The following is a 25653-nucleotide window of genomic DNA, read 5'->3' on the forward strand; positions in this document are numbered from 1 at the left end:
CTTTGTAGCTCCTCCAGCGCAGTTCTATGGTCAGTGTCTGTTGGACGATGACCACAGAGTCGCACTGAAAGACCTAGAGATCCCTAGAGAGAATACTCTACTAGGCCTTTGTAGCTCCTCCAGCGCAGTTCTATGGTCAGTGTCTGTTGGACGATGACCACAGAGTCGCACTGAAAGACCTAGAGATCCCTAGAGAGAATACTCTACTAGGCATCAGCAGCTCCTCCAGGGCAGTTCTAAAGTCAGTGTCTGTCGGACGTTGACCACAGAGTTGCGCTGGAGGAGCTAGAGATTCCTAGAGAGGTGTCCTCTCTGGTTAAAAACATGGTGTTTTTGTTATTTGCAGTTTTTCCATATTCATGGGGGTCTTGTGCCCCTAATCCTAGTGAATATGGAAGGACAAGTGTATGTTTCACTGAGTTATGGCCCATTCCCAAACCTAACTAGTATTATAGGGTCATTATAAGATAGTTGACTGACATGAAAGGAAAAGGGAATCTTCTGTGTTGGAAATTGGATAAAATTGACTGCAGATGAGTTAGGTCACTGTAGGTGAGTCGGTTGTATTTCTCATTGGGATGGTATCTAGCTTTAATAATTTCATTTGCATAAGGATAGCTCAGTCAATAGGCCTACCTAGACAGGGGTTAGAGAGAGACAGCTGGTGGCTTGAGGATTTGATCTAGCAGTAGGAGACAGGGCATGTTTGAAAAGAATATCCCAGCATCGTTGTTAGTAAAACTGGACCAGACTTACCGCGCTGGTGAAGAAGCTTCGTCATGAATCGGAAGCATAAACCTTAAAAGCAGTTGTCTTGACGTCTCAGTAAGCGCTTGTCCTGAAATGGTCCTAATGCAAACAAGACTAAGATAAGATGGCAGTATTGCAATATGAAGGAGATGTCTAGTGTCTCCTTTTTCAAAATGTCCCAAGGCTTGCTAATTTATGAAAATAGAGCTCTTGGTAGGAAGTCTTTAGAAGGACTTGTTCCCTAATGTATTTGTTTTTTTCTCTTTTCCATAGAACACCATTGCATGCCTCCATTGCTGTGCGAAATGACCATGTTTTCAGTCAACTGCTCCAGTGCAAGCAGTAAGTAAGCTGCATGCTAGTTAATGCGAAGCCATCTATTTGGGCTGCTTTTTAAGGGGGAGCGTTACCCTGAACACCTATTCTTTCTCTAGGAAGCAGTTTGCGAACAACTGACTTTTCTTGAATTTTAAATCAGAGGGTTGTAATGGCTGTTGATCTTTTTGTTACAGATAGTTCTGACTGTCAGTTCTTAAGTCCTCAATTCTTTATCTTATAGAAACAGACATTTGAATACTCTCGGCTATAGGTGAAGGTACTTGCCTACTGCAAGGAGATGGCTAGAATAGTGAACTTACACAAGTTATCATTCTGGACAATAGCTCCCAGAGACTCCAGACCAACACATACACGCATCACTCCATATTTGTGGATTTGATTATTCACGGAGTTGATTAGTATGTTCTTTCTAGGAATATCTAGGTCCTCCAGTGCAACTCTATCATCAACTTTATCTAAAAGTTGCACCGAAAGACCTAGAGATTCCGAGAGAGAATACTCTACTAGGCATTAGTAGTTCCTCCAGTGCAGTTCTATGGTCAGTGTCTGTCAGACGTTGACCACAGAGTTGCACTGGAGAACCTAGAGAGTCGTAGAGAGAATACCCTACTAGGTCTTTGTAGCTCCTCCAGTGCAGTCCTATGGTCAGTGTCTGTCGGATGTTAACCACAGAGTTGCACTGGAGGATCTAGCGATTCCTAGAGAGGTGTCCTCTTGGGTAAAACATGGTGCTTTTGTTATTTGCGGGGTCCTAGTGAATATGGAGGGACAAGTGTATTAAGACCATGCTAGCTGGGGGTAGTATATAGGTGAGCCTAGCAAAGGTCCACATGCAGACCTATGCTGAGCCATACAGAACTGTAGCCATAGTGTCTCGACTCAAAACTGTAGCAATAAAACATCTGTCGGATGATAACAATATTGTTTGTTTTGCTGTTAGACTAGATTTGGAACTAAAGGATCACGAAGGAAGCACTGCCCTGTGGCTTGCGGTCCAGTATATCACTGTCTCTTCTGACCCGTCTGTCAACCCCTTTGAGGATGTCCCAGTGGAGAATGGCACTTCTTTCGATGAGAACAGCTTTGCTGCCAGGCTTATCCAGCGAGGCAGCAATACAGACGCCCCGGATACGGTGACAGGTGGGTGAGAAAGAGGGAGCAACAGTAGTAGACAAAGTCTGGCACTGGCAAGATGTGTCAGGGCACACACATGTCGCCCTCACTGTGAGCGAATGGATAGACCATTTATGTGACATCTGTTTGAACTTGGCACCACATGATCTCATGGTAGTGTGCGGTTTGTATGATTTGTACGAGAGTCAGTAGTTGTGATTGACATTGGCTTAGGTTGTATTAAATGTCCTAGGGGATTCTGGGATTTATATTTAGCCTTCTCTGTCAGAGAGGTCTGGTGCCGCAAACTACAAATTCCAGAGTTCCACAGCATTGAGCCACGGCAGTTAAAGCACTGTCAAACTGTATTGTTTTTGCAGATGCAGACATAGTTGAGCAGCACTTGTTGCTTTTTGCTCTTTCGTGGAGTATGCATAAACTTAGGAATATGCGCAAGCAGTACTGAATGAAATTTCCAAAGCAGAGACGAGCAACGGCACTTTTAAAAACATCCCCAAATGGCAAAAGACCAAATAATAGAGCAGAAAATTAAACCAAGAAGCATTTCTAAAAGGATGGAGGGAGCTACTAAACTGAACAAAACTAGGATCAGATCAAACAAGCTGTCGGTTCAATATGTATATTTTTAAAAGCCCATCTGATCATTAATTCAGTGTGATATGTTACTAAAATACCTGGATATGCTTCTTAAATTTTAACTCCTCTGTTCTGAGTTAGAAAGATAGCAGAAGGTGCTATATTGCACTGGTCAAACGTGAAATCCTGCGAGAGGGAAGGATTATGCTAACAGAACGGATGACTCCCTGCTCCATCTGCTGTGCAGATTTCCTACAGAATGTCATTTTTCTTTTGCAGCAAGTGGCTAGTCTTGTATCTGCAGCATCAATTCTGGTGCAGTGCCTTAAGTTAGGATGGCAGATGAAAGGTGCTGGCTGAAACTTTACCTACTTGTCTAATCCTGGATGCTTTTTTGCCCCCCTTTTAGGAAACTGCTTGCTGCAGAGAGCAGCTGGCACGGGAAACGAGGCTGCAGCACTCTTCCTGGCCACTCATGGGGCCAAAGTCAACCACAAGAATACATGGGTATGTAGGAAGACTGCATTAGAGGTAGATTGACTCAATAGAATTATAGAATCATAGAATCGTAGAGTTGGAAGAGACCCCAAGGGCCATCCAGTCCAACCCCCTGCCATGCAGGAACTCTCACTCAAAGTATTCCCAACAGATGGCCATCAGCTTCTGTTTAAAGACCTCCAGGGAAGGAGACTCCACTACACTCTGAGGAAGGAGTGTGTTCCGCTGTTGAACAGCCCTTACTGTCAGGAAGATCGTCCTAATGTTGAGGTGGAACCTCTTTTCTTATTGCTTGAATCCATTGCTCCGGATCCTATTCTCTGGAGCAGCAGAAAACAAGCTTGCCCCCTCCTCAATATGGCATCCCTTCAAATATTTAAACAGGGCTATCATATCACCTCTTAACCTTCTCTTCCCCAGGCTAAACATCCCCAGCTCCCTCTACGTAGGGCATCGTTTCCAGACCACCATTTTAGTCGCCCTCCTTGGACACGCTCCAGTTTCTCAACATCCTTTTTGAATTGTGACCAAAGTAGAATAGAGTGGCACTATTACTTCCCTTGATCTAGACCAGGGGTAGGCAACCTGCGGCCCACGGGCCGGATGCGGCCCGGCAAGGCCTTGGGACCGGCCCCAGCCCAGTCCTGCCGCCGATTGCCGCCAGGGCCTTTGGGGGGGGGGGCAATTGTCTCTAGAAGCCTCAGAAACATGCATTTATGCTAACATTTTTTTTAAAATCAGCAATTTTTTTCGTGTGTCCTCCATTTCTTTTTAAAAAAAGTGTCTTCCATTTGAAAATTTTGTCCTACATTTGTCCTGGTTTATTTATATATTTATTTTTTTTTTAAATTATTAAATTATTTAATTTTTGGCTTCGGCCCCCCCAGTTGTCTGAGGGACAGCAACCCGGCCCCCGGCTCAAAAAGGTTGCCTACCCCTGATCTAGACACTATACTTTTATTGATGCAGCCTAAAATCACATTGGCCTTTTTAGCAGCCGCATCACACTGTTGACTCATATTCAACTTGTGGTCTGCTAGATAAAATAAGGAGGCAACAGATTGAGAACATCAGAGATCAAATAAAATATCAGATAACAATTGGATAAACAGTGCCTGGGAATGCTTCCCTGAAATTATAGTCTTAGACTAAGATAAAACAAACCACCTAAAACAGAGTAGAGGAAATCAATAAGGGAACTCTTGAGCTTAACTGTTGAGCTGGTTGTACGATCTCAAAAGTGCCCCAGTTTTTGCCGCTCAAAATGGATGCCTTCAACCTGCAAGCTGTGTGTGAACTCGGCACTCCTGGTGTAGGGCAGACTTTTTCTTTCCTTGTGCGCCGGTTTTCTATGTGCAGAGGTGTAGGTGAGAGTGCTATTGCTTGCATTCTGAACTGGTATTGCCCAGACACAAGAGCAGTTATCTCAGTGGGCTTGTGTGTTCTGCTGCCAAGTTGTGTTAAAGCCGCTCTCTATTCAAGAATATTCTCAGTTCCTCCAGTGACTTAAGTTGTTACTCTTTGTTTGAAAGGGAGAAACCCCCTTGCACACAGCCTGCCGGCATGGTCTCGCCAACCTCACCGCAGAGTTGCTGCACCAAGGCGCCAACCCTAACATCCAGACGGAGAAAGCCGTGCCTGCCAAGAAGGGGACTGCAATACCCAGCACAGCTGATAACGTTAGCCTGCAAACTCCCCTTCACATGGCAATAGCTTACAATCACCCCGATGTGGTGTCTGTCATACTGGAGCAAAAAGGTGAGGAGGGTAGTGTCTAGGAAACCTTGCGGTAGGATTTGCTAGTTGAGGATCATGGCATTGGATTAAAGGAGTGGGAAAACAGGCTGCTGGAATAGATTTGCTTGAGACGTAAGAAAACGTGGCAAGAAAGGGGAGATTTTGAAAGTTAGAAGACTTTGAGGAGGGAGATGTTATCCTTAAAAGAGTGATTGTTGGGACAATAGTTCTGAACTAAAGCTTTTGGACTCCAGCTCCCAGAATCCTCTACTTTGTTTTCATAGAATCATAGAGTTGGAAGAGACCCCAAGGGCCTTCCAGTCCAACCCCATTCTGCCATGCAGGAACTCTCAATCAAAGCATCCCCATTGACAGATGGCCATCCATTTAAAGACCTCCAAAGAAGGAGACTCCACCAAAATCTCAGATGAAGGAGTGTGTTCCACTGTTGAACAGCTCTTACTGTCAGGTCGCTCTTCCTAATGTTTAGAGGAATCTCTTTTCCTGCAGCTTGCATCCATTGCTCTGTGTCCTTGTCTCTGGAGCAGCAGAAAACAAGCTTGCTCCCTCCTCAATATGACATCCCTTCAAATGTTTAAACAGAGCTATCATATCACCTCTTAACCTTAACTTCTCTTTTCTATTATTCAGAGAGGCTGGGAATTAAACCCATATCCTTCTGGATGTGAAACAAGTATTCTGTTGCTGAGCAGTGGGGCCTGTCTAAGATTAAGTCTAGAAATCCCAGATAACTGATAAACCAGAAGACAAGATGACCGTATATCTATCACAGTCTGGTCCTTTAAAACAAAAAACCTAACAGAATGTGTGTTTGTTTCTTTTGTTTTCTAGCTAATGCTCTTCATGCCACCAACAATTTGCAGATCATTCCGGACTTCAGCCTCAAAGATTCCAGGGACCAAACCGTTTTGGGATTAGCCTTATGGACAGGTAACAGGAGGTGTAAGAACAGAAACGTATGTTGTAGAATATCAAGAAGTAATAACCAAGTATAATAATGGAAAATTTAAGATGCAAACCAGACAAAACAGAGCTGTTTATAGTGGAGGAGGACTGAGCCTTCTTTAAAGGAGACCAGATGTTAGTTTTTAAAAGGGCTGGTCATGCGCTTGGCAGTTTAGATAACACCAGTGTCTCCTTCCTTGCAAGATTCCTGAAGGATGGCAGTGCGGAAACCTTTCACAAGTTGTTTGTTTCTTTATGATGCAAACTGTGGCATGTCAAACTAAAGCATGCTTAAAGTGTATTCCTTACCCTGCCATGCTCTTCTGCTCAGGTATGCACACGATCGCAGCTCAACTCCTTGGCTCTGGGGCCTCCATCAATGACACCATGTCGGATGGGCAGACACTGCTGCACATGGCAATACAGAGGCAGGACAGCAAGAGTGCGCTCTTCCTCCTGGAACATCAAGCAGATATCAGCGTCAGGTAACATTTCTGTTTCTGCTGTTCTATTTGTGGGAGAAACATCTTCCTTGGGGGACTGCACCTGCCCCTCTGTGGACTTCATCACATGGTAAAATACCCCACAAGATCAAAGGTTAGGACTCCGCCGAAACGTGCCAAACGGTTGTCTTGCTTAAGTTATAACTGTGAACGATGCCCCTGCCAACAGATGTCTGGCTACATAAAGCACAGTGCTCTTGTTGCAGGACTCAAGATGGAGAGACTGCTCTCCAGCTGGCCATCAAAAACCAGCTTCCGCTTGTGGTCGATGCGATCTGCACAAGAGGGGCAGACATGTCGGTGCCTGATGATAAAGGGAATCCTCCGCTCTGGCTTGCGCTGGAAAATGACCTAGAAGATATTGCTTCCACTCTGGTAAGAGCAGCACCCACAGCTGTCCTTCCTTATATCAAATGGTCACATACAGACAGGCCCGCATAAAGCTGCTTCGGGTCACTTTGGAGGTATGCTGTTTAAATGACACACGCATCTTAAGAAGCCAGAAGCTGTGCCAAAGCTGCGCTCCAGTCCTTAGGACTGGAGCGTGGCTTTGGCACAGCTTCTGGCATCTTAGGATTCATGTATCACTTAAACAGCATACCTCCAAAGTGAATAGAAGCAGCTTTATTTGGGATCGTCTGTACGGGCTCAAATGTTACCAAGCCAACAAATGCTATCAGTGAATTTTACCGCATTACAAATCTTTTGACATGTCTTTTTGAAAACATTATCGTACAGAAGTATATGTTTTATGAGTTCTGCTCATTACATTTTGCTCTCTTTTTTCCTCTTGACGGTTCACAATTTCTCCCCATTATTTTATGACATGATGTAATCATGCATTAGTTATTTTGTCGTAAAACACGTTTAAAAGAAAGTGTGGAACCTTCCAAATGACAGAGGTGAGTTTCCTAAGAGAAAGATTCAAAGTCATACTGCAGCCCCGGTGTCACATTAGAGGGACTAGCCCTACGGTAAAAACTATCGTTCTCCATAAAGAGATATGAAATCTTGCAGGTTGAACCAGTCACAGTTGCATGCATGCTGAAGTATCCCCTTGCCGGCAAATCGCTTTGCGTCTTCAGTCCTCCATGGATCGGATTACATTGGGTCCATTAAGTTTCTGGTTGAAATGTTGGGTCGTGCTTTCCAACCCAACACTGGCTTAGGACTCAGGTTTGGTCCCTTTTTCTTTCCATACATGGGAAATGGACAAAAGAGAGTCCCTGCTATTTCCTATTAGAGGGTGAGAAGGGCAGCTGGGTTTGCCCATAAATCTTCACAGATTATATGAGGAAATTCGGTAGGCCAAATGTCCCCTACCCTTCTGTGCCCTACAGGACCAGTATCTGCATGTCTCCATAGAAAATCTTAAATGCGATCCACTGAAAAGCAAGTTCTGCTCCTTCTGAAGTGTCTCATTCTCTCCTCTGTAGGTGAGGCATGGTTGTGATGCCACCTGCTGGGGTCCAGGACCAAGCGGTTGTTTACAGACTCTCCTGCACCGAGCGATCGATGAGAACAATGAACAGATCGCCTGCTTTCTTATCCGCAGGTCAGGAACATATTGCTGTCCAGAGGGAGAATTAATCACATTTACAGACGGATCGATTCAATCAAGGAAGCCTGAGCCCTGGATTTGCAAGACCTGGGCAGGGCTGTTTCATTCATAGGCTGCTATAAGTCAAAGTTGATTTGATGGCAGAGAACAAAGGGAGAACAAAAGCCATTTTTATGGATACTTTGGGCTTCCCTTCTCTGTTGACCAGGCTTTTAAAGAGAGCAAGACCTTTCTTGAGAGGTCAAACATGCATCTCCTTGGTCAAGGGGTATATCCTCAGTGACTTAAACATTTGGGGTAAAACTGTCATAGAATTGTAGAATCGTCGAGTTGGAAGAGACCCCAAGAAGGGCCATCCAGTCCAACCCCATTCTGCCATGCAGGAACTCTCAATCAAAGCATCCCCATTGACAGATGGCTATCCAGCCTCTGTTTGAAGACTTCCAAGGAGGGAGACTCCACCATTTTCCATTCAAGGAGTGTGTTCCACTGTTGAACAGTCCTTACTGTTAGGCCGTTCCTCCTAATGTTTAGGCGGAATCTCTTTTCTTATAGCTTGCATTCATTGTTCCAGGTTCTCTGTTCTCTGGAGCAGTAGAAAACAAGCTTGCTCCCTCTCCAATATGACATTCCTTCAAATATTTAAACAGGGCTATCATATCACTTCTTAACCTTCTCTTCTCCAGGCTAAACATCCCCAGCTCCCTGAGTCTTTCCTCATAGGGCATGGTTTCCAGACCCTTCACCATTTTAGTCACCCTCCTTTGGACATGCTCCAGTTTCTCTATGTCCTTTTTGAATTGAACTGTCTCTTTGTTGCTTTCTTCCTAGTGGCTGTGATGTTAACAGTCCACGGCAGCCAGGTGCCAATGGTGAGGGTGATGAGGAAGCCCATGATGCGCAGACGCCATTGCATTTGGCTGCTTGTTGGGGCCTTGAAGAAACAGTGCAGTGCCTTCTAGAGTTTGGTGCCAATGTAAACGCACAGGTATGCGCGGGCATGCTTGTTATACTTAGGGAGATGGGTTGGTTGGCCTCTTTTGTGCAGCTGACTGGCCTGTCTTTGTAGGATGCAGAGGGAAGAACACCAATCCACGTTGCGATTATCAACCAGCATGGCGTCATTATCCAGCTCATGATCTCACACCCTGACATTCAGCTCAACATACGGGACCGGCAAGGGATGACTCCGTTTGCATGTGCCATGACTTACAAGAACAACAAGGCAGCCGAGGCGATCCTCAAACGGGAGCCGGGGGGCAGCTGAGCAGGTACAGAAGGCCAATGTCAGATCTTTGCATGCTCTTGTGTCACTGGCCCTGTCAGGAACATGGTAAATAGGTCTGATAAAATGACATGGATGTGGCCACTAGGTGAAGTTGTTGTGGAAGTCATTTACAGCTCTAGTGGAAGTTATATGTGTCAGCATTTAAACAGTGCATCATTGGAATGTTGATGCAACTGTCAACTGTCATTCTCAACTGTCACTGAGGAAGAGTGAGACAGTGTGCACCTCAGAGTGGGTTGTTACTGATGTAGATGGTGGATGGTGTCGTTGTATATAGTGCTGTACACAGTGGAACCTCTTCTATGAATAAACGCCTCTTCTGAGAGAAGATTACAGTGTCTCTTTGCTCATTGAGAAAGCGATAGGTCTTTCTCCAGCTCACAAGCTACTGAGTACACTCACGAAGGTGGAGAATATGGCGCCATACGTTAACGCGTTGCCTCACACGCTGCACAACATAGCAACATCAAAAGCGTTTTAACAGGCCCAGTGGCTGATGCTGCAGTATCGTGTCGCAGTAATCTGGCACAGCTGGAGGACATCCAGTGCTTGCTTGCTTTGCACACCTTGGTTTGTCTTAAAGCAGGGATGGGAAACAATTTTTCCATGTTTTGGCATTCACTTTCAGAGGGAAAAATTCAATGCAGACACATGAATCTAGAAGTATGGATTTGTTTGTGCACACAGAATAATTTTCAGAGAAACATTTGTACAGCCTAAACTAGTACAGCAAGCCAGGGTGGGCAGGATAAAATAGCATCCTGGACTTCTGGGAATGTGAGTGTTGGGACAAAAAAAGTTTAGACACACCATCCTGATTCAGCTATTCAACATCTTAATGCTTTAGTTAACTTCCCACATACAATTATGTATATTCATAATTTTTTCCTGGATCCCTCTGAAACATTATACTGTGTGCGCAACCAGGTATGTGTACAGTCGCCCCTTGGTATCGGCACTCTTGCCATCCGTGGATTGCTGCACCCGTGAATGGCCCTGCCCTGTTCTTCTCAATGGCGATGCATGCACATGGCCACAAAACATGGTTGTGTGGATGTCACACCGCAGTTGACACCCCATAGTGTTTGGCATCCATGGGGGAAGGGTCCGGAACGGATCCCCGCAGATGCAAAGGGCCAAAGGAGCTCCAGAGTATTTATTACTAACAGGCCCTGAGCTTCAAAGGTGCACAGTTCCTGCACAATCTAGCCAGTCGTGTTGCTCTAAAAGAAGTAACTTTTCTTTGGTTTGCTGTTTGGAAAAATAAATACATCGAACGGTTTGCTCACTGTCACAGGTTGACAACAAAGGCCGGAATTTTCTCCATGTGGCCGTTCAGAATTCCGATATCGAGAGTGTGCTCTTCTTGATCAGTGTCCAAGCCAACGTCAATTCCAGGGTTCAAGATGCCTCCAAGCTGACACCGTTGCACCTTGCAGTGCAGGCTGGCTCAGAAATCATTGTTCGCAATCTGGTATGTTTAGCCTCTGCTTTACACATTCACTGTTGGGGCTATGTTTACTAAATTCAGATTTATTAAAAGATGGTGTTCATGGGTACTGTGTTGGCCATGCAGTATTACACAACCAAATCCATTTTTAAAGAAAATGTTGTTGCATGGCCAACACAGCTGCCCCGAACATATATTATGTGCCTCGTTGGGTAACTGTTTAAAGACATTTTTTAAAAAGTACATTAAAAAGGAGTTAAATTATTAAAACAGTGAAATAAATAAATGTGCAGCCATAGTTTTCACTCGAGAGACACTAAGTTTTGGAAGCTATCGTGTATTCCAGTGAGGGCCAGCTTGAAGGCACATAACAACAAGAGTTGTGACTCCCCTCAAAGTGGACACGGTGACATAGTCCCCTTCCTCTGTTTTTCTTTCCTGACAGCTCCTTGCAGGTGCCAAAGTCAATGAGCTGAACAAGCACCGCCAGACGGCCCTCCATCTTGCGGCCCAGCAGGACCTCCCCACGATTTGCTCAGTTCTTCTGGAGAATGGCGTTGACTTTGCAGCTGTGGATGAAAACGGGAACAATGGTAACTCTCTTGATGTTTGAAGACGTAGAAGGTTCTGTTTCCCCACTTGTGTACAAGCTGGGCAGTTTCCTATTAATAGAGCCTGGCACAACGCAGGCTAGAGATTTCACCTCTGCTCTTGCTCCATTCCGCAGGAGGTATCGTGAATGCATTCTTTTTGTATGCTCTGCAAAACTAGTAGAGGCATCTGTAATGGTACCACAATGCTCTTTTCGTCTGGGACTTGAGCTCCCAAAGGGGAGAGGATGGTGCAGATATTATTCCTCTCCCTGGCATGCTCTGATAAAGATAGCCCCCATGTGCCTGCTCATCATAGCCACATTGGCAAGCACAGTGTGTAAAAAATGTGCACATCAGGTTTGAGCAAAGGTTTCTGGAAACCTTTGCTTCACCCTGCTTTCAATATCCCCCAATAATGGAGATCCATTCAAAATGTTCTAGAAGAGTTTATTCATGCCATTTCTTCAGATGCCAGCCACAGATACTGGCGAAACAACCGGAATAAACTCTTCCAGAACATGGTCGCATAGCCTGAAAACCCCACAAAAAGCTATGGATGCACAAACAAGGAAGTACTCGCATTTTTGGGGCCGATGCCTTTCTGTTCAGCATTTGCTGCAGCTATATTTTGTCAACAACAATAAAAATGGCAAGTAATGGTTTATAAAGTGTGCATTAGATGCTCTAAAAGGGCCTAAATACCCTGAAGGTACCAAATACTGTCTAAATCTTGGAAACTAAGCAGGGTCAGTCGTGGTTAGTAGTTCGATGGGAGACTGCCGACAAATACCAGGTGCTGTTGGGTATAATTTGGAGGAAGGAACTGGAAAAACCACCTCTGAGGATTCCTTCCCTAAGAAAACCCTATGAAATTCATGGGGTCACCATACGTCAGCAGGTGACTTGAAGGTGCACACAGACACACAAAAGATGCTTTGTGTAGATTTTTGTTAAGGCAGCCTGTCAACAGGATAACAATCTAATAGGAAAGGAAAGGAAAGGGGAGTGGGATGGAGAAGAGAAGAGAAGAAATGAAATGATACCTCAAGTTTTTAGAGCTGAATGTAATGGACAGCTTGGATGGAAATGGTTCCAGGCGATGATTCCTCCCTTAAAGCTGAAGAGCTGGCATCAGTGCCCCATCTCTGCCTTGGTTGCAGCCAGGTGTGCCTTCTTTAAAGTTGTGGCACGGCACAATGATGGAGTTTTTCAGTTGAAGAAGATTTCTTTTTTCATTTAGCTTTAATATAGCTTTGGATTTCAATATCTCATAGAGAAGTGCGTACAGATCTGTACTTAATGTCAGTTTTGAATCATGGTGTCTCTCCTGTCTCTCTGCAGCCCTCCACCTGGCAGTCATGCAAGGACGCCTGACTAACATCCGTGTCCTCCTGACAGAGTGCACTGTGGATGCAGAAGCCTTTAATGTCAGGTAAATACAATGTGTGGAAGAAGGAAACACTAATGCGTGTCTGCATGGGTTCTCCACCTGCGACGGTGGTTCTCATGGAAGGGTTAACATTCCCTCTTCCTTCAGAGGCAGGGTTCTGCAGATGAGTTTCAGGTGAGAGGGATCCCCCAGTTCCTGTCCTGCCCTCTTTATAGGTAATCCTATCACAGATTTTGCACCTCTGAATTCTTTCTCTCTGTTCTAGCAGCCAGGCCCCACAATATTGTTAACCTCCCAGTTTATCTGGTTTTTCACAACCATTCAGAGGTTCCAGCTATCATGGAAGACATAGCCAGGCTTTCATGAGGATTGTTAAGGTTTTCCTGGAAGGAAAGCAGAAAAAGCTGCTAAAGAGAGAGAAAATAGGCCGGCTTTCCTCCATCTGGTGCCCACAAATGATCTGAATCATAACTCCCGTCATCCCACTGCCAGCATGACTTGCTCCTTGCATCTGTTTTACAACTACTTGCGAGCATACATTAAGAATCATGTTCTTTAGAAAGACACCTTTCTTTAAGCCCACTTATAAAAATTGGCCTATATAGGATGTGACTCTGAATGGCAAAGAAGGCTCCTAGCATTGCTAGTTTCTGTGCATGAACATGTTGTTGCCTGCCTTCGAGTCGTTTCCAACTTATGACAAAACTATCATGGGTTTTTCTTGGCAAGATTTATTCAGAGGAGGTTTGCCATTGCCTTCCCCTGAAACTGAGACCATGCAACTTGCCCAAGGGTCACCCGTTGAGTTTCATGACCGAGCTGAGAATCGAACCCTGGTCTCAAGAATCATAGTCCAACACTCAAACTACTACGCCAGCATGTGAGCATGCCTGCATGTAATGTGGTCTGTGTCTTGTTCTCAGAGGTCAGTCCCCAATGCATATCCTGGGGCAATATGGGAAGGACAACGCAGCGGCCATCTTTGACCTCTTCCTGGAGTGCATGCCAGAATACCCTCTGGACAAACCAGATGCTGAAGGAAATACAGGTAAGGATCACCTGTTGCCAAGGTGCTGGGTTGCTGAAAGCTGGAGAAAGGAGGGAGTGATGATGGATATTTGTTGTCTTTCTCTCTCCCAAAACAAACTGGCACAAGGCAAAAGAGCAGCATTTTAAAAGAGGCGTAAGCAATTTGGGAGCTTTCCAAGTATGATGACATCTAATCCATTTTCCATACTGACCTAGGACACTTGCTATCTGCTTGCCCTCTCCCAAAGTGTGTTGGGCCCGAAATATTACTAAATGGGAGAACTACAACCCCAAAGGCTTCTGGGAGAATGGCTTGCCATTTTAAGATGGAGAAGGAATCTGAGATGAGGGGCTAGGACCCACACAAAGCCTTCTGAACAGTTCCTGCTACTGATTTAAAGGGCCCTCTTCATGCGCGAGATGAAGTCTGGTCTCTCAAGAGTGGGACTTCATTTGGGGACTTAAACCTGAGAAGATTGATTTCCTTTCTTTAAGATTCCCTGCCCCAAGCGTTGGATTTCCATTTGAAAGATCTCCAGTGTTAATGCTATCATGATTGTATGAATTTGAAACTTCTAGTGGCTCATCACTTGAAGTCAGGAATCCTGGTTTATTAAACCACAATGTGAATATGGTGCATGGTAGTGCATGCCAACGGTTGTGTCCAGCTGCTAAAGCAAGCAAGCCATTGGTATAATATCTGAACCCAAAGTGATGCCTGGTTGTACTGGGTAGATCAGTGATGGCGAACCTATGGCACGTGTGCCAGAGGTGGCACTCGGAGCCCTCTCTGTGGGCACACATGCTGTCACCCTAACATAGAGTTTGCCAGAGTTTCTTACTAGAAAGACAGAGGGACATGGCACTTTGCAATAAGTAAGTGGGGCCTGAGTTGCAGTTTAGGCACTCGGTCTGTAAAAGGTTCACCATCACTGGGCTAGATGTACTTAGAAATTGGTTCTATACATAGCAGTTGTGTGGGGAACTTGGTCTCCTCTGTGATGAAAGCTTGAGAAAGTTGCATTTTAGGGTTAGTGACCATGCTGGCAATGGATTGGAGTCCAACAAGTATATTTTCCAAGCTCTGGTTTAGTTGCTTGCTCCTTTGCTTCTTGCCAAATGATTCCCTGTTCTTCCCAAATAGTTTGACTACCACAAAGTCCACATGCTTTGGTTGAAATCACGCTTTCCTTTTTCAGAAGACCATCCATCCAGATGTGGCTGGTCATGGGGATTTGACTCGATTGTTGCATGCAGGGCATTTGTGGGACCCCAATGCCACCTGGTTATTTTCCTCCTTGCAGTGCTTCTTCTGGCCTACATGAAAGGGAACGCCAATCTGTGCCGGGCCATCGTGCGAGCCGGTGCTCGTCTGGGAGTCAACAACAACCAAGGGGTCAACATCTTCAACTATCAAGTGGCAACCAAACAGCTTCTCTTCAGGCTGCTGGGTCAGTGCCTCGGTGCCAGTGCCTCTTGGCAAGAATGCTACTGGGGGTGGGGAACGTTAGGCTTTAGGGTAGAATCCAACTCTTTTGGTGTCCTGGTCTAGTCCTTTAGGCTTCTAGAAATGGCCATGTCCCTTGCCCTACAGCACTGCTCTTTGATGGTTTAATTCCGTTTGCGTGCCCAGGACCTCATAAAGAGCGAAAGGTGTGTGGGACATTTGGACCTTGGGAGGACCATGTATTTCCCAGGCTGATGTGACAGAGAAGAACATCAAGGAACCAACAGCCTCTTTGATTTTGCTTTGCAGACATGCTGTCCAAGGAACCTCCCTGGTGTGACGGCTCCAATTGCTACGAGTGCAGTGCCAAGTTTGGGGTCACGACAAGGAAGCATCACTGGTAATTGATGTTGAATTGTGGCATTTCTCACTACAGTACTTAATCCTGGTCCCCATTTTTCTGTTGAAGGTCTACTGGCCTTTCAGTCTTGTACACTTTATACTTGAAGGAATACATCCCTCTGGGTGGGCAAAGAGAAATCCACTCTATGTGAATATCCAAAAGGTAAAAGAATTGAGAGAGTCCCAGACAAATCAATAGTGCTATTATCAATATTCTTTTGCTCAAAGTAATTCATAGATGGTTTTGCTTGTTTCTCAGAAATCGTAGCATAACAGCTGGGTGTGACTCTTACATAAGGGAAGTCAGTAGTGTGGAAAGGGCAGAATAGACTAGGAACAAATGCTGCACCGAATCTAAACCAGTGTGCCTGCTTGAGGCTTTTGTGCATGATTTCCCTGAAAGCTGTGAGGTACAGATGGGCATGAGTCTCCTCCTTTAGTGGTTTTTAAACAGAGGCTGGATGGCCATCTGTTTAAGGTGTTTTCAGCTTTTCCCTCAACATGGGAAGCCAAGAAAGAGAGCATGTCTCCTGAAGGCTAACCAACCATTTGTCCCTCCCTTGCAGCCGGCACTGTGGGCGCCTGCTGTGCCACAGGTGCTCCACCAAGGAGATCCCCATCATCAAGTTCGACTTGAACAAGCCCGTCCGCGTCTGCAACATCTGCTTTGACGTCTTGACGCTGGGGGGCGTCTCCTAGCTGCCCGCGAGCAGAGGGAGCGACTCCCTGCCAGCGGTGCCACCCCTTCGGTCTTGCAGCAGCTCCGGCCAAGACGCCTCTAGCAGAGACCAGGGAAGGGCCTCCTTGTCTTCCTCTTACCAGAGACCGATCAACTTAAGGGACCACGCAAGCGCTCTCTTCTAGTCTATGTTGTTATTGTTTTGGGTATGAATGATAATGGTGGGAAATGATAGGATTGGGAACAAATTGGGATGCGCTGCAAAGGGGATGTGTGAAAACCGACATCAGTTGTGTCTGCCGCTCGACTTCTTCCTGCACAGGGCATTGAAGGATTTTTTTTAATGTTATTTTTCTGCGTTTTCAGATCATGAAACAAAACAAACTTGGTTAAGTTGTGAAGTCTTACCACACAATGTTGAAAGCACTTAACATTTCCTGGGACGCTCTGTGATGGTGATGATGCTCTCCCTGTTTATGAGACCTTCCGAGAGAGAGCGTTTTGGTTTACATTTGCTCTACCCCCCTTCTCTGGCTTTGTCATAAAACAGCCTTGTGCACCATGCGCAGTAGTAGCGGCCCTTCCCCAAAGAAGCTGTGGCCTTCAAACAGGGTTTTGTTTCATGCATTGATCGGGGGGAAATTGCGTGTGGCCTTACGACAAAAGCTTTACAATTTCTCCTGTTCGAACAAGGAGAGATTCTCGGCTCTTTTGAACTGCAGCTCCTTTGTCTTTGGGACTATAATGCTTCCGTCGGCTTGCTAACGTCAGAGCCATGCTTGGTGTAAGAGGTGATTTCGGATAGCTTGGCTAATACATTCAATCGAGGCTCAAAGGAAGAAATGCTAAGCTCTCAGCTGGCCTTTCAGTGACATATCTAGTCGTATGTTTACAGTGAGGTTGAAGGGAAGCCCTGGTGATGGGACTAACTGAGCCAGCATGGAAAAGGGCAGGTTAGAAGCACTAAAACACAGCGGAGGTAAGAGATGTATTTGGGGCAGCAACCAGGAGGTAGTTAGGTAGTGAGGGCACAGATCTTTTTGGGAAGGTTGTGAGTCCATCAGAGGTGATAAGTCACAATTCTTTAGTGAGCCAAGATGATGGCTCTATTTCATTTTTATGAAGGTCTTCTCCGTTCAGATGGTGTTGGTGATGGGTCCCTATTTTGAAGTTCTGGCTCTAAGGCACACTCATGCTCATCTTTACCCTCCCTCCTCGCCCTTTGCAACCGGTAGCGTTTCACGTTGGTTCCAATTTTGTCAAAGCGTAGCGCAAAAGGGCCGCCGCAGAGCTGACTATACAATGCAAGAGCTGGCTTATGGGACTTCTGAATCACGGCAGAGAAGATTTTCTTGGGATTGGGCCACTCCTTTGGTAAGTTTCTGCCTTTCAGCCACAGAACAAAACCCTGGAAGGTGGACACAACTAACCCTTTTGTTTGTTGCTCCAAGATCCATTGGGGTGTGTGTGTGTGTGTGAAGTGTGTCTTATCTTCAGTAACCACTACTTTTCAAGACGGGAGGGAAATATCACTCGTAATCTGAGATCGCGTACTCTCTCTTTCCAGAATACTAACATGTCCTGTAACATTATCTCCCAACATGCATACGTATGTACAAAGAGCTGAAACCAGAGTGCTACTTTTTATATCTATATATATATATCTATATATATTTCTGTGATTTATAGAATATAACAGCTTTATATGTTATGTTTAAAATCCTGGGCTTGTGCAGTAAAAGGTGACTTTCTTGGGGAGGGACGCTCCAACTGAGACGCCCAACCAATACATTTCAAACAGGGCTGTCTCCGTTTGGGGTTTGGCTCTTCCAGCCTCTTGTCGGGCGGAAAACTGGAACTCGGTCCTCGGCGTTTGCGGGGGCCGGAGAAACGAACTTCGGGTTGGCAAAGCTGCTCTTCCTTCTTCCGCCTCCGATTCATTCCTTCGTGCGTCTCTCCGCTCCCCCAACTCTGCGCCGGATAAGCTGCACCAATTTGTATTCTCCATCTTGGCTCTTTTTGGGGGGACGGGGGACATTTTTCAGGAACGAAAACAAGATGGGAGATGGCATTTCACTAGGGGAAACTCACCTGTGGCCTATTCAGAACTGGGGAAAGATTAACCTGTTTGGACACCGGCTCCCAGCATCCCTCTTCCAGTTATCATTGCTAGAGGAGCCTGGAAGTTGCGGTCCAAACAAGGTAACCTTGCCCAAGCTCTGTTACCGATCATCGACTGCACAAAGGCGGATGGTTGGCAACGCAGAAAGAATTCCCTTTGTAAACCAGGCATTTTTCTGTGTAACTAATTGACTAACCCAGTGAAACGGAGGAGCCTTTTCTGTGCTATAATGTTTATACAGTCAACCGTCAAAGCCGTCAGAAACTAGCAGATACTAACCCGCCGCGCCAGGGAAGGAGAACATGGGCTTTTCCCATCTCTGATCCTTGGGGCAGGGCATTTGGGGCTTCTAGGTGGACTTTGTTGGGTTGCACATAAAAAATAATCACTGTAAAGCACTTTTAATAATAAAAAGAAAACATTTAAGACTGAGCCTAACTCCCTTGCCTGGCCTTCAGTTTGTCTTTTGCGATTCAACAGGTGGATGATGCACCAAGGTTTCGGTCGGTCGCCTGCTTGCGGAGGCGAGCCGTAAATTGGTTGCAAGAAATGGCAGCATTGTTGTTTCCTTGCAGGAGGTTAACAAAGAGCTCAGGCAATCAGACTGAGCAACTGGAGAATTTGGAGATGTTACTTTGGGGACTACATCTCCCAGGACGCTTCAGCCAGCGTGGCCAAACGCTTTTTCAGTGCTCTGCGACTGGCACTGTGGGAAAAGGAACTCTTTATTATGTTACTATGTAGGGAGATCTTGGAGACTCACTAAAAGAAAGAAGTTGGCAGCATGAGCTTTCCTAGACTTAAATCTTAATTCCTAATGCACCTGAAGAAGTAGGCTTAAGTCTAGGAAAGCTCATGCTGCTAACTTCTTACTCTGAGTGACGAGGAGGTGCCAGCTTGCAAGAGATACCCCTCCATACCATCTAAACTGAGAACAGAAACAGCAAAATGCACGCCTAGGACTAACACCTTCCATTTTTTCCTCCTCTATGGTTTTTAACACCTTGCCTGATGAAGAAGCCAGTGGACCTTCGAAAACTTGCAGTGTGTATATTCTTCATTTTGGTTGGCCCAAGAAAAGTATTCGTTGGGTGGATTTTTAATGCGATTGGATTTGCTACATGGCTAGCACTGCTAACCCTGGATATGTACACTCTGGCTGGCATCCAGTTGAAAACATTACAGGCATTACAGTTGAAAGCATCTGTAAGTCATGCTACTCTTGGACCTAAACATTACTGTTGTGCAATGGATGTAAGACATGTTTCCCACTAGTTGCTGCAAGCTATCATAACGCAACAGTGAACACTTCATTGTGTCTAGCAAGCCCCACAGTTTTTGATACGGCTGACAGTCTTAAGCAAATCGCTCTTTTTTTTGTTTTTTATTCTGAAGTCTTTGCATAAAGCAGTGCTTTTCCTGGTACTCATGCCTTTTAATGTCTTGCAGTGAAGAAACTAACATCAAATGATGATGTAGACGCTCTAGTTGCAAAAGTGGAATACTATATTGCTCTTGTGCGCCCAACTGACCCCACCTTGGAACTGGGGGAAGCAGTCTACACTTTTTATCTTACAGGACAAATGATCTCTGAGCTTGGACTTCTACCCTATGGTTGATGCAAACAATGGATTGATGTGATATGTGAACAATCCAGAGGTGATATGATAGCCCTGTTTAAGTATTTGAGGAGGCGTCATATTGAGGATGGAGCAAGCTTGTTTTCTGCTGCTCAAGAGAATAGGACCTGGAGCAATGGAGATTCCAAATCAACATTAGGAGGAACTTCCAAACAGTAAGAGCTTTTCAACAGTGGAAGATGCTACCTCTGAGTAGTGGCGTCTCCCTATTTGGAGGTTTTTAAACTGAGGGCGGATGGCCATCTGTTGGGGTGCTTTGATTATGTATTCCTGCATGGCAGGGGTATGCATTGGATGGCTCTTGCGGCCTCTTCCAACTCTATGATTCTGGAAGTGCCGGCCTTCCTCTTTCCACAAAAATCATACTGGGGGAAGCGACTGTGGCCACAAAAAAATCCATGAGGTCCACATGAGTCCCACCCCAGCGACAGAGCGGTGGGCACAACGATACCCACTGTCCAACAAAGGTTTACCGAGTCACTTAGAACCACGTTTTCTGGTGGCTTGGAGAGGAATCCTGCTGGAGCACGATGGCACAAGAGTCACGCGGCGAAGGAAGGAAAGACGGAAAGTGGCTCACTCTTTCACGGCACACCACTCGGCGAGTGGGTGGCACCCTTCATACTCCTGCAGAAGAGGATTTTCCAGCTCTCCTCGGTGGCTCATCTGTGGGGAGGATGGCTGACCTTGCGCCTTCACACACACACAGTGGCTGTGGCTGGATCCAGGTTCATAAAGCTTCCTGGGAACACCGCTCCAGTCTCGGTGGACTCCGCCGCTGCAAAGGCAAGCAAGGAGGAAAATGAGCGTAACCTAGGAGGAGACCACAGAATTGACATCTGCCCCGTGCAGCCATACCCTCATTGCTTCCTGTTGTTTGAACAGCCTCCCCTAGGCTTAAAAACGGTCCAGGGACCCTGAAGATGTGGCAAAAATGCCTACATGTCCCCTGGAGAGGGCAAAAATTGATAGCTGGGGCTATAGCAAATGTGTGTAAAGCACTCCTAAGAGATGCGCATCCAATCTCGGTTCAAGGGTCTCCATAGAAGAAGACTTTGCCACCTTCCGAGGCAGTCTGTTCCACTCCCAACACCTCTTGTAATCAAGAAGTTCTTTCTATGGTTTAGGTGGACTCTCCTGTTTTGCAATTTGAATCCAGTGGTTTGCATCCTAGTCTCTGGAGCAGCAGAAAAGAAGTTGGCTCCAAGGAATAAGAGGTGAAGAAACAGAGTCAACTTAGAAGGAAAATGCATCCCTGCTTGAATACTGATTCTTGATTATTAATATTACTATTATTTTACACCACTGAGGATATCGCCTTCAACAGCATTTGTCTGCATCCTGAAGCGGCTTGTTACGTCAGTTTCACTTCCAAAATTTGGGACTTTTTGGCTGAAGCGCCAAAGATGTCGCAACATAGTCCTCTCTGCCATGACCCCGCGAACGCAGACCCTTACCTCTGCTTGGAACACCAGACCCGGCTTCCCCCGGCTGAGCTCCATTCCGAGTTGCAAGGTGGAAACTGCTTCTTCTTATCCTCCTCCTGGGCCTGGAGCCTCTGGCCTTCCGCCATGAGAGCTTCGGCTTGCCGCAGATACTCGGTCGGGGCCCCGTTTTCGTCATAGAACCGGCCAACCACCTTGCCTTTCCAAGAACAAGAGGAAAAAGAATATGCGCATTATTCACAGAGGGGAAAAAATATGCACAAAGGGTGTCACATTGAGAATAGAGCAAGCTTGTTTTCTGATGCTCCAGAGAACAGGACCCTGAGCAATGGATTCAAACTACAGGAAAGGCGATTCCACTTCAACATTAGGAAGAACTTCCTGAGGGTAAGGACTGTTTGATAGTGGAATACACTGCCTTGGAAAACGGTCGTGTCGCCTTCTCTGGAGGTTTTTAAACAGACTGGATGGCCATTTGTTGGGGGGGCTTTGATTGTGAGTTCCCGCATGGCAGGGAGCTGGACTGGATGGCCCTTGGGGTCTCTTCCAACTCCAATTCTAGAGCAGGGGTGGAAATAACAAGGGTCATGAGTGGCCCTCCTCAGCACTGTGTTGGACACATGCGCTCCTCTTTGCCAAGAGGGACACATTGCAACGTCTTCTTCATGTGGTGTACATATAGTTAGACTGGGAGGACCACCATGATGCACCAACAGTCTATGCTCTCTGAAAACCGGACCACTGCCACGCTGTCTAGACCAGCAGTTCCCAAACTTTGGTCCTCCAGGTGTTTTGGACTTCAACTCCCAGAAGTCCCAGCCAGCTTGGCCAGCCGTCATGAATTCTGGGAGCGGAAGACCCAAACTATCTGGAGGACCAAAGTTTGGGCACCACTGGTCTAGACAAAGGCCAAAAGGGAGAATCACTGTTACTGGAAGCTCAGAGGAACTGTAGTTCTCCAAAGCAAGGCACAGAGCTTGGCTTTAGCATGGGTAAGGCTCAGGGAGAGGGATGCTATCTTGTCCCTTAGATAGCAAAGTCTCTTGGGTGGACCCCAGATCCCACATGTTGGGAGACCTGGGTTCAAATCCTCTTTGAGCCCCAAAACTCCTCTCTCTTAGCCTTGCCTGCCTCACAAGGTTGTTGGGAAGAGAGTAAAACTGGGCAGAGGATTCTCTGGAGGCAGCTGCAGATCACATACCAACGGGCGCATAATTCTTATGGTAGAAGGAAAGCCAGTTCTGGATGGTTAGCATTTCCAATGGTGCGAGTCCCGAAACATCGTCCACCAAGCCAGCCGGGGAGAAGTCGCCAGTCGCAAAGGCTCTGGAGGCATCTTTACCTGCGGGAGACATAGCATAGCATCATTGTGTTGGAAGAGACCGCAAGGGCCACCCAGTCCAACCCCATTTTGCCATGCAGGAACTCTCAATCAAAGCATCCCCATTGACAGATGGCCATCCAGCCTCTGCTTAAAGACCTCCAAAGGAGACTCAACCACTCTCTAACACTCAAACATCCCTTACTGAGGAGGAATCTCTTTTCTTATAGCTTGAATTCATTGCTCGGATCGTATTCTCTGGAGCAGCAGAAAACAAGCTTGCTCCCTCCTCAATATGACCTCCCTACAAATATTTAAACAGGGCTTTCATATCAACTCTTAACCTTCTCTTCTCCAGGCTAAACATCCCCAGCTCCCTAAGTCCTTCCTCATAGGGCTTTAGGGTTTCCAGACCCTTCACCATTTTAGTCGCTCTCCAGTTTCTCCACATCCTTTTTGAACTGTGGTGCCCAGAACTGGACACAGTATTCCAGGTGGAGCCTGACCAGAGCAGAATAGAGTGGCACTATTCCTTCCCTTGATCTAGACACTATACGTCTATTGATGCAGCCTAGAATCGCATTGGCCTTGTTAGCTGCTGCATCACACTGTTGGCTCATGTTCAACTTGTGGTCTACTTGGACTCCTAGATCCCTTTCCTACCTATAAATCTCATTGAGCCAGGTGTCCTCCATCCTATATCTGTGCATTTCTTTTTTCCTCTCTTACATTTCTCCCTGTTGAATATTATTTTGTTATCTTTGGCCCAGCTTTTTAGTCTATTGGGGTCATTTTGAATCGAACCTCTCCTCTGGGGGGTGTTGGATCCTCCTCCTAAGGTCCCTATGGGGATCCTGGGATCTGTAGTTCGGCAGGGCTTAGCAAACTACAAATCCCAGTCAGGTGAAAAGGTAAACCTAAAGACGAAGGAGGTTCCCCACTAAAATGGAGGGGAGAGAGGGGTACCAGCCAAGGAGCTGTAGGCCCCTCCAGGCCCATAATGGCGGCGCCCGGACTCCACGTCGAAGACCTGCCCCAGCACCGCCAGGAGCAGCCTCTCTCCTTCCTCGGAGCCCCGGCAGAGGCTCAGTTCGGCGGCGCTGAGGAGGAGGACCAAAGGCCGCTGGCCGGGATCGAACCCGTGGCCCCAGAACCAGGCAGCAGCCAAGGCTAAGGCGAAAGCTGCCAGGGCACCTCGCAGCATTATGACGTCACTGACGCCAGCAACCAAGATGGCGCGGAGGGAGTCAAGGAAGGGAATCACGTGGGCGCGCCTCCTGAATCCCTATTGGTTCCTTTCGTTGGAACTCCGTCTGTAGGAGGGCCTTTCTAGAGCTAGGAAAGGGAAGAGGTCATCGAGGCCCGGGGAGAGGCCTACAGGATTTTTTTTTTACTCACTGAGTCAGTTTGCTAGAGAACCCTGGGAATTGTAGTTCATTATACTCCAACAGAGAAGGCTCAGTGCTAGGGAACCCTGGGAATTGTAGTCTATTATGACACAAGAGCTCTCTGTCAAAGACCCAGAACTAGGGAACCCTGGGAATTGTAGTTTATTATGGCTCCAGAGCTTTGTCAAAGACTTAGAGCTAGGGGCAACACACTTGTTTATAGGCATTTTATGTCACGTTTCAGACATATATTCAGTATATATTCTTTATATACTTCCATTTGTGGGCTTGAACATTGGATTTAATTTATTTTCTGCTGTGGAGAAGTTAAAAAATCCTGAGGTAAAAATTGCCTCAAACATGAGATAAAATGTCTAAATAAGTGTGTTGTGAAAGATAGGCCTTGACACAATGATTAAAATAATCGCCTCAGAAAGGTTAACAGTGACCCTCAGGCTGAGGCTAAATCACTCATACACTCTGTGCTGGCCAGATATTATTATTATTATTATTATTATTATTATTATTATTATTATTATTATTATTATTATTATTCCCTTTACCTCAGCATTTAAGATGCCAGATAGTGGCCACTATTTTCCCCATTTCACAACACACTTGTTTGTATCACGTTTCAGATAACGTTTACTTCAGGATTTTTAAAGTTCTCCAAAGCAATGTGACACAATTAAACAAATCCCATTTACTTTGTCAAGCGAAGTCTATAAGGAATAAAAAAGCAAGACAAGTGAAGAATAATATAGAAGGGAGGCAGGGGCTGGGTATGTTCAGCTTGGAGAAGAGTTGCTTAAGAGGTGACATGATAGCCCTATTTAAGTATTTGAAGAGGTGTCATGTTGAGGATGGAGAAAGCTTGTTTTCTGTTGCTCCAGAGAATAAGACCCGGAGCAATGGATGCAAGCTCCAGGAAAAGAGAACAGGAGGAGAACTCTAAATCCCAAATAGGCTCAGCACCATGGGTGGCTCCTTTAAATTTGAAATCATAGAGTTGGAAGAGACCCCAAGGGCTGGGTATGTTCAGCCTGGAGAAGAGATGGTTAAGAGGTGATATGATAGCCCTATTTAAGTATTTGAAGAGGTGTCATGTTGAGGATGGAGCAAGCTTGTTTTCTGCTGCTCCAGAGAATAGGACACAATGGAGCAATGGATGCAAATCACAGGAAAAGAGATTCCACCTAAACATTAGGAGGAACTTCCTGACATTAAGGGTTGTTCAACAGTGGAAGATGCAGTCTCAAAGGCTCCTTCTTTGGAGGCCTTTAAGCAGAGGCTGGATGGCCATCTGTCAGGGATGCTTTGATTGAGAGTTCCTGCATGGCAGAATAGGGTTGGACTGGATGGCCCTCTTGGGGGTCTCTTCCAGCTCTATGATGC

The 25653-nt window shown here is 46.0% G+C and overlaps 3 protein-coding genes across 4 annotated transcripts in view; 2 read left to right on the forward strand and 1 right to left on the reverse strand.

Annotated features, from left to right (window-relative positions):
* Positions 1 to 18902, forward strand: part of ANKFY1 (ankyrin repeat and FYVE domain containing 1) — a 28906-nt gene extending 10004 nt beyond the window's left edge. Inside the window, 18 exon segments of the mRNA XM_042442570.1 lie at positions 1024 to 1092; positions 2030 to 2229; positions 3209 to 3306; positions 4830 to 5055; positions 5887 to 5985; positions 6332 to 6485; positions 6710 to 6878; positions 7940 to 8058; positions 8896 to 9052; positions 9134 to 9313; positions 9315 to 9335; positions 10650 to 10826; positions 11248 to 11395; positions 12737 to 12827; positions 13709 to 13833; positions 15119 to 15265; positions 15571 to 15661; positions 16230 to 18902. Of these exon segments, the coding sequence (XP_042298504.1) occupies positions 1024 to 1092; positions 2030 to 2229; positions 3209 to 3306; positions 4830 to 5055; positions 5887 to 5985; positions 6332 to 6485; positions 6710 to 6878; positions 7940 to 8058; positions 8896 to 9052; positions 9134 to 9313; positions 9315 to 9335; positions 10650 to 10826; positions 11248 to 11395; positions 12737 to 12827; positions 13709 to 13833; positions 15119 to 15265; positions 15571 to 15661; positions 16230 to 16362 (2404 nt within the window). The 3' untranslated portion in view covers positions 16363 to 18902.
* UBE2G1 (ubiquitin conjugating enzyme E2 G1) overlaps positions 1 to 25653 on the forward strand; it is a 554317-nt gene that overhangs the window by 67421 nt on the left and 461243 nt on the right. The gene's annotated exons all lie outside the window — the stretch shown is intronic.
* Positions 19833 to 25284, reverse strand: LOC121917154 (neuferricin). The gene is made up of 4 exons (XM_042442886.1): positions 23837 to 25284; positions 22751 to 22891; positions 21562 to 21748; positions 19833 to 20882 (listed from the first exon to the last, which is right to left on the reverse strand). Exons 1-4 carry the CDS (start codon positions 24072 to 24074, stop codon positions 20681 to 20683), a joined length of 768 nt encoding a protein of 255 aa, XP_042298820.1. The 5' UTR covers positions 24075 to 25284; the 3' UTR covers positions 19833 to 20680.

Source organism: Sceloporus undulatus, chromosome 11 (genome assembly GCF_019175285.1).
Source record: "Sceloporus undulatus isolate JIND9_A2432 ecotype Alabama chromosome 11, SceUnd_v1.1, whole genome shotgun sequence".
NCBI classification, from domain to species: Eukaryota; Metazoa; Chordata; class Lepidosauria; order Squamata; family Phrynosomatidae; genus Sceloporus; species Sceloporus undulatus.

Coding starts and splice junctions, on each gene's coding strand:
- LOC121917154 (XM_042442886.1), bottom strand. CDS start 24,074: ATGCTGCGAGGTGCCCTGGCAGCTTTCGCCTTAGCCTTGGCTGCTGCC. Junction 22,892..23,836: donor GGCCTACAGCTCCTTGGCTG/GTACCCCTCTCT, acceptor TGTCTCCCGCAG/GTAAAGATGCCTCCAGAGCC. Junction 21,749..22,750: donor TAAGAATTATGCGCCCGTTG/GTATGTGATCTG, acceptor GTTCTTGGAAAG/GCAAGGTGGTTGGCCGGTTC.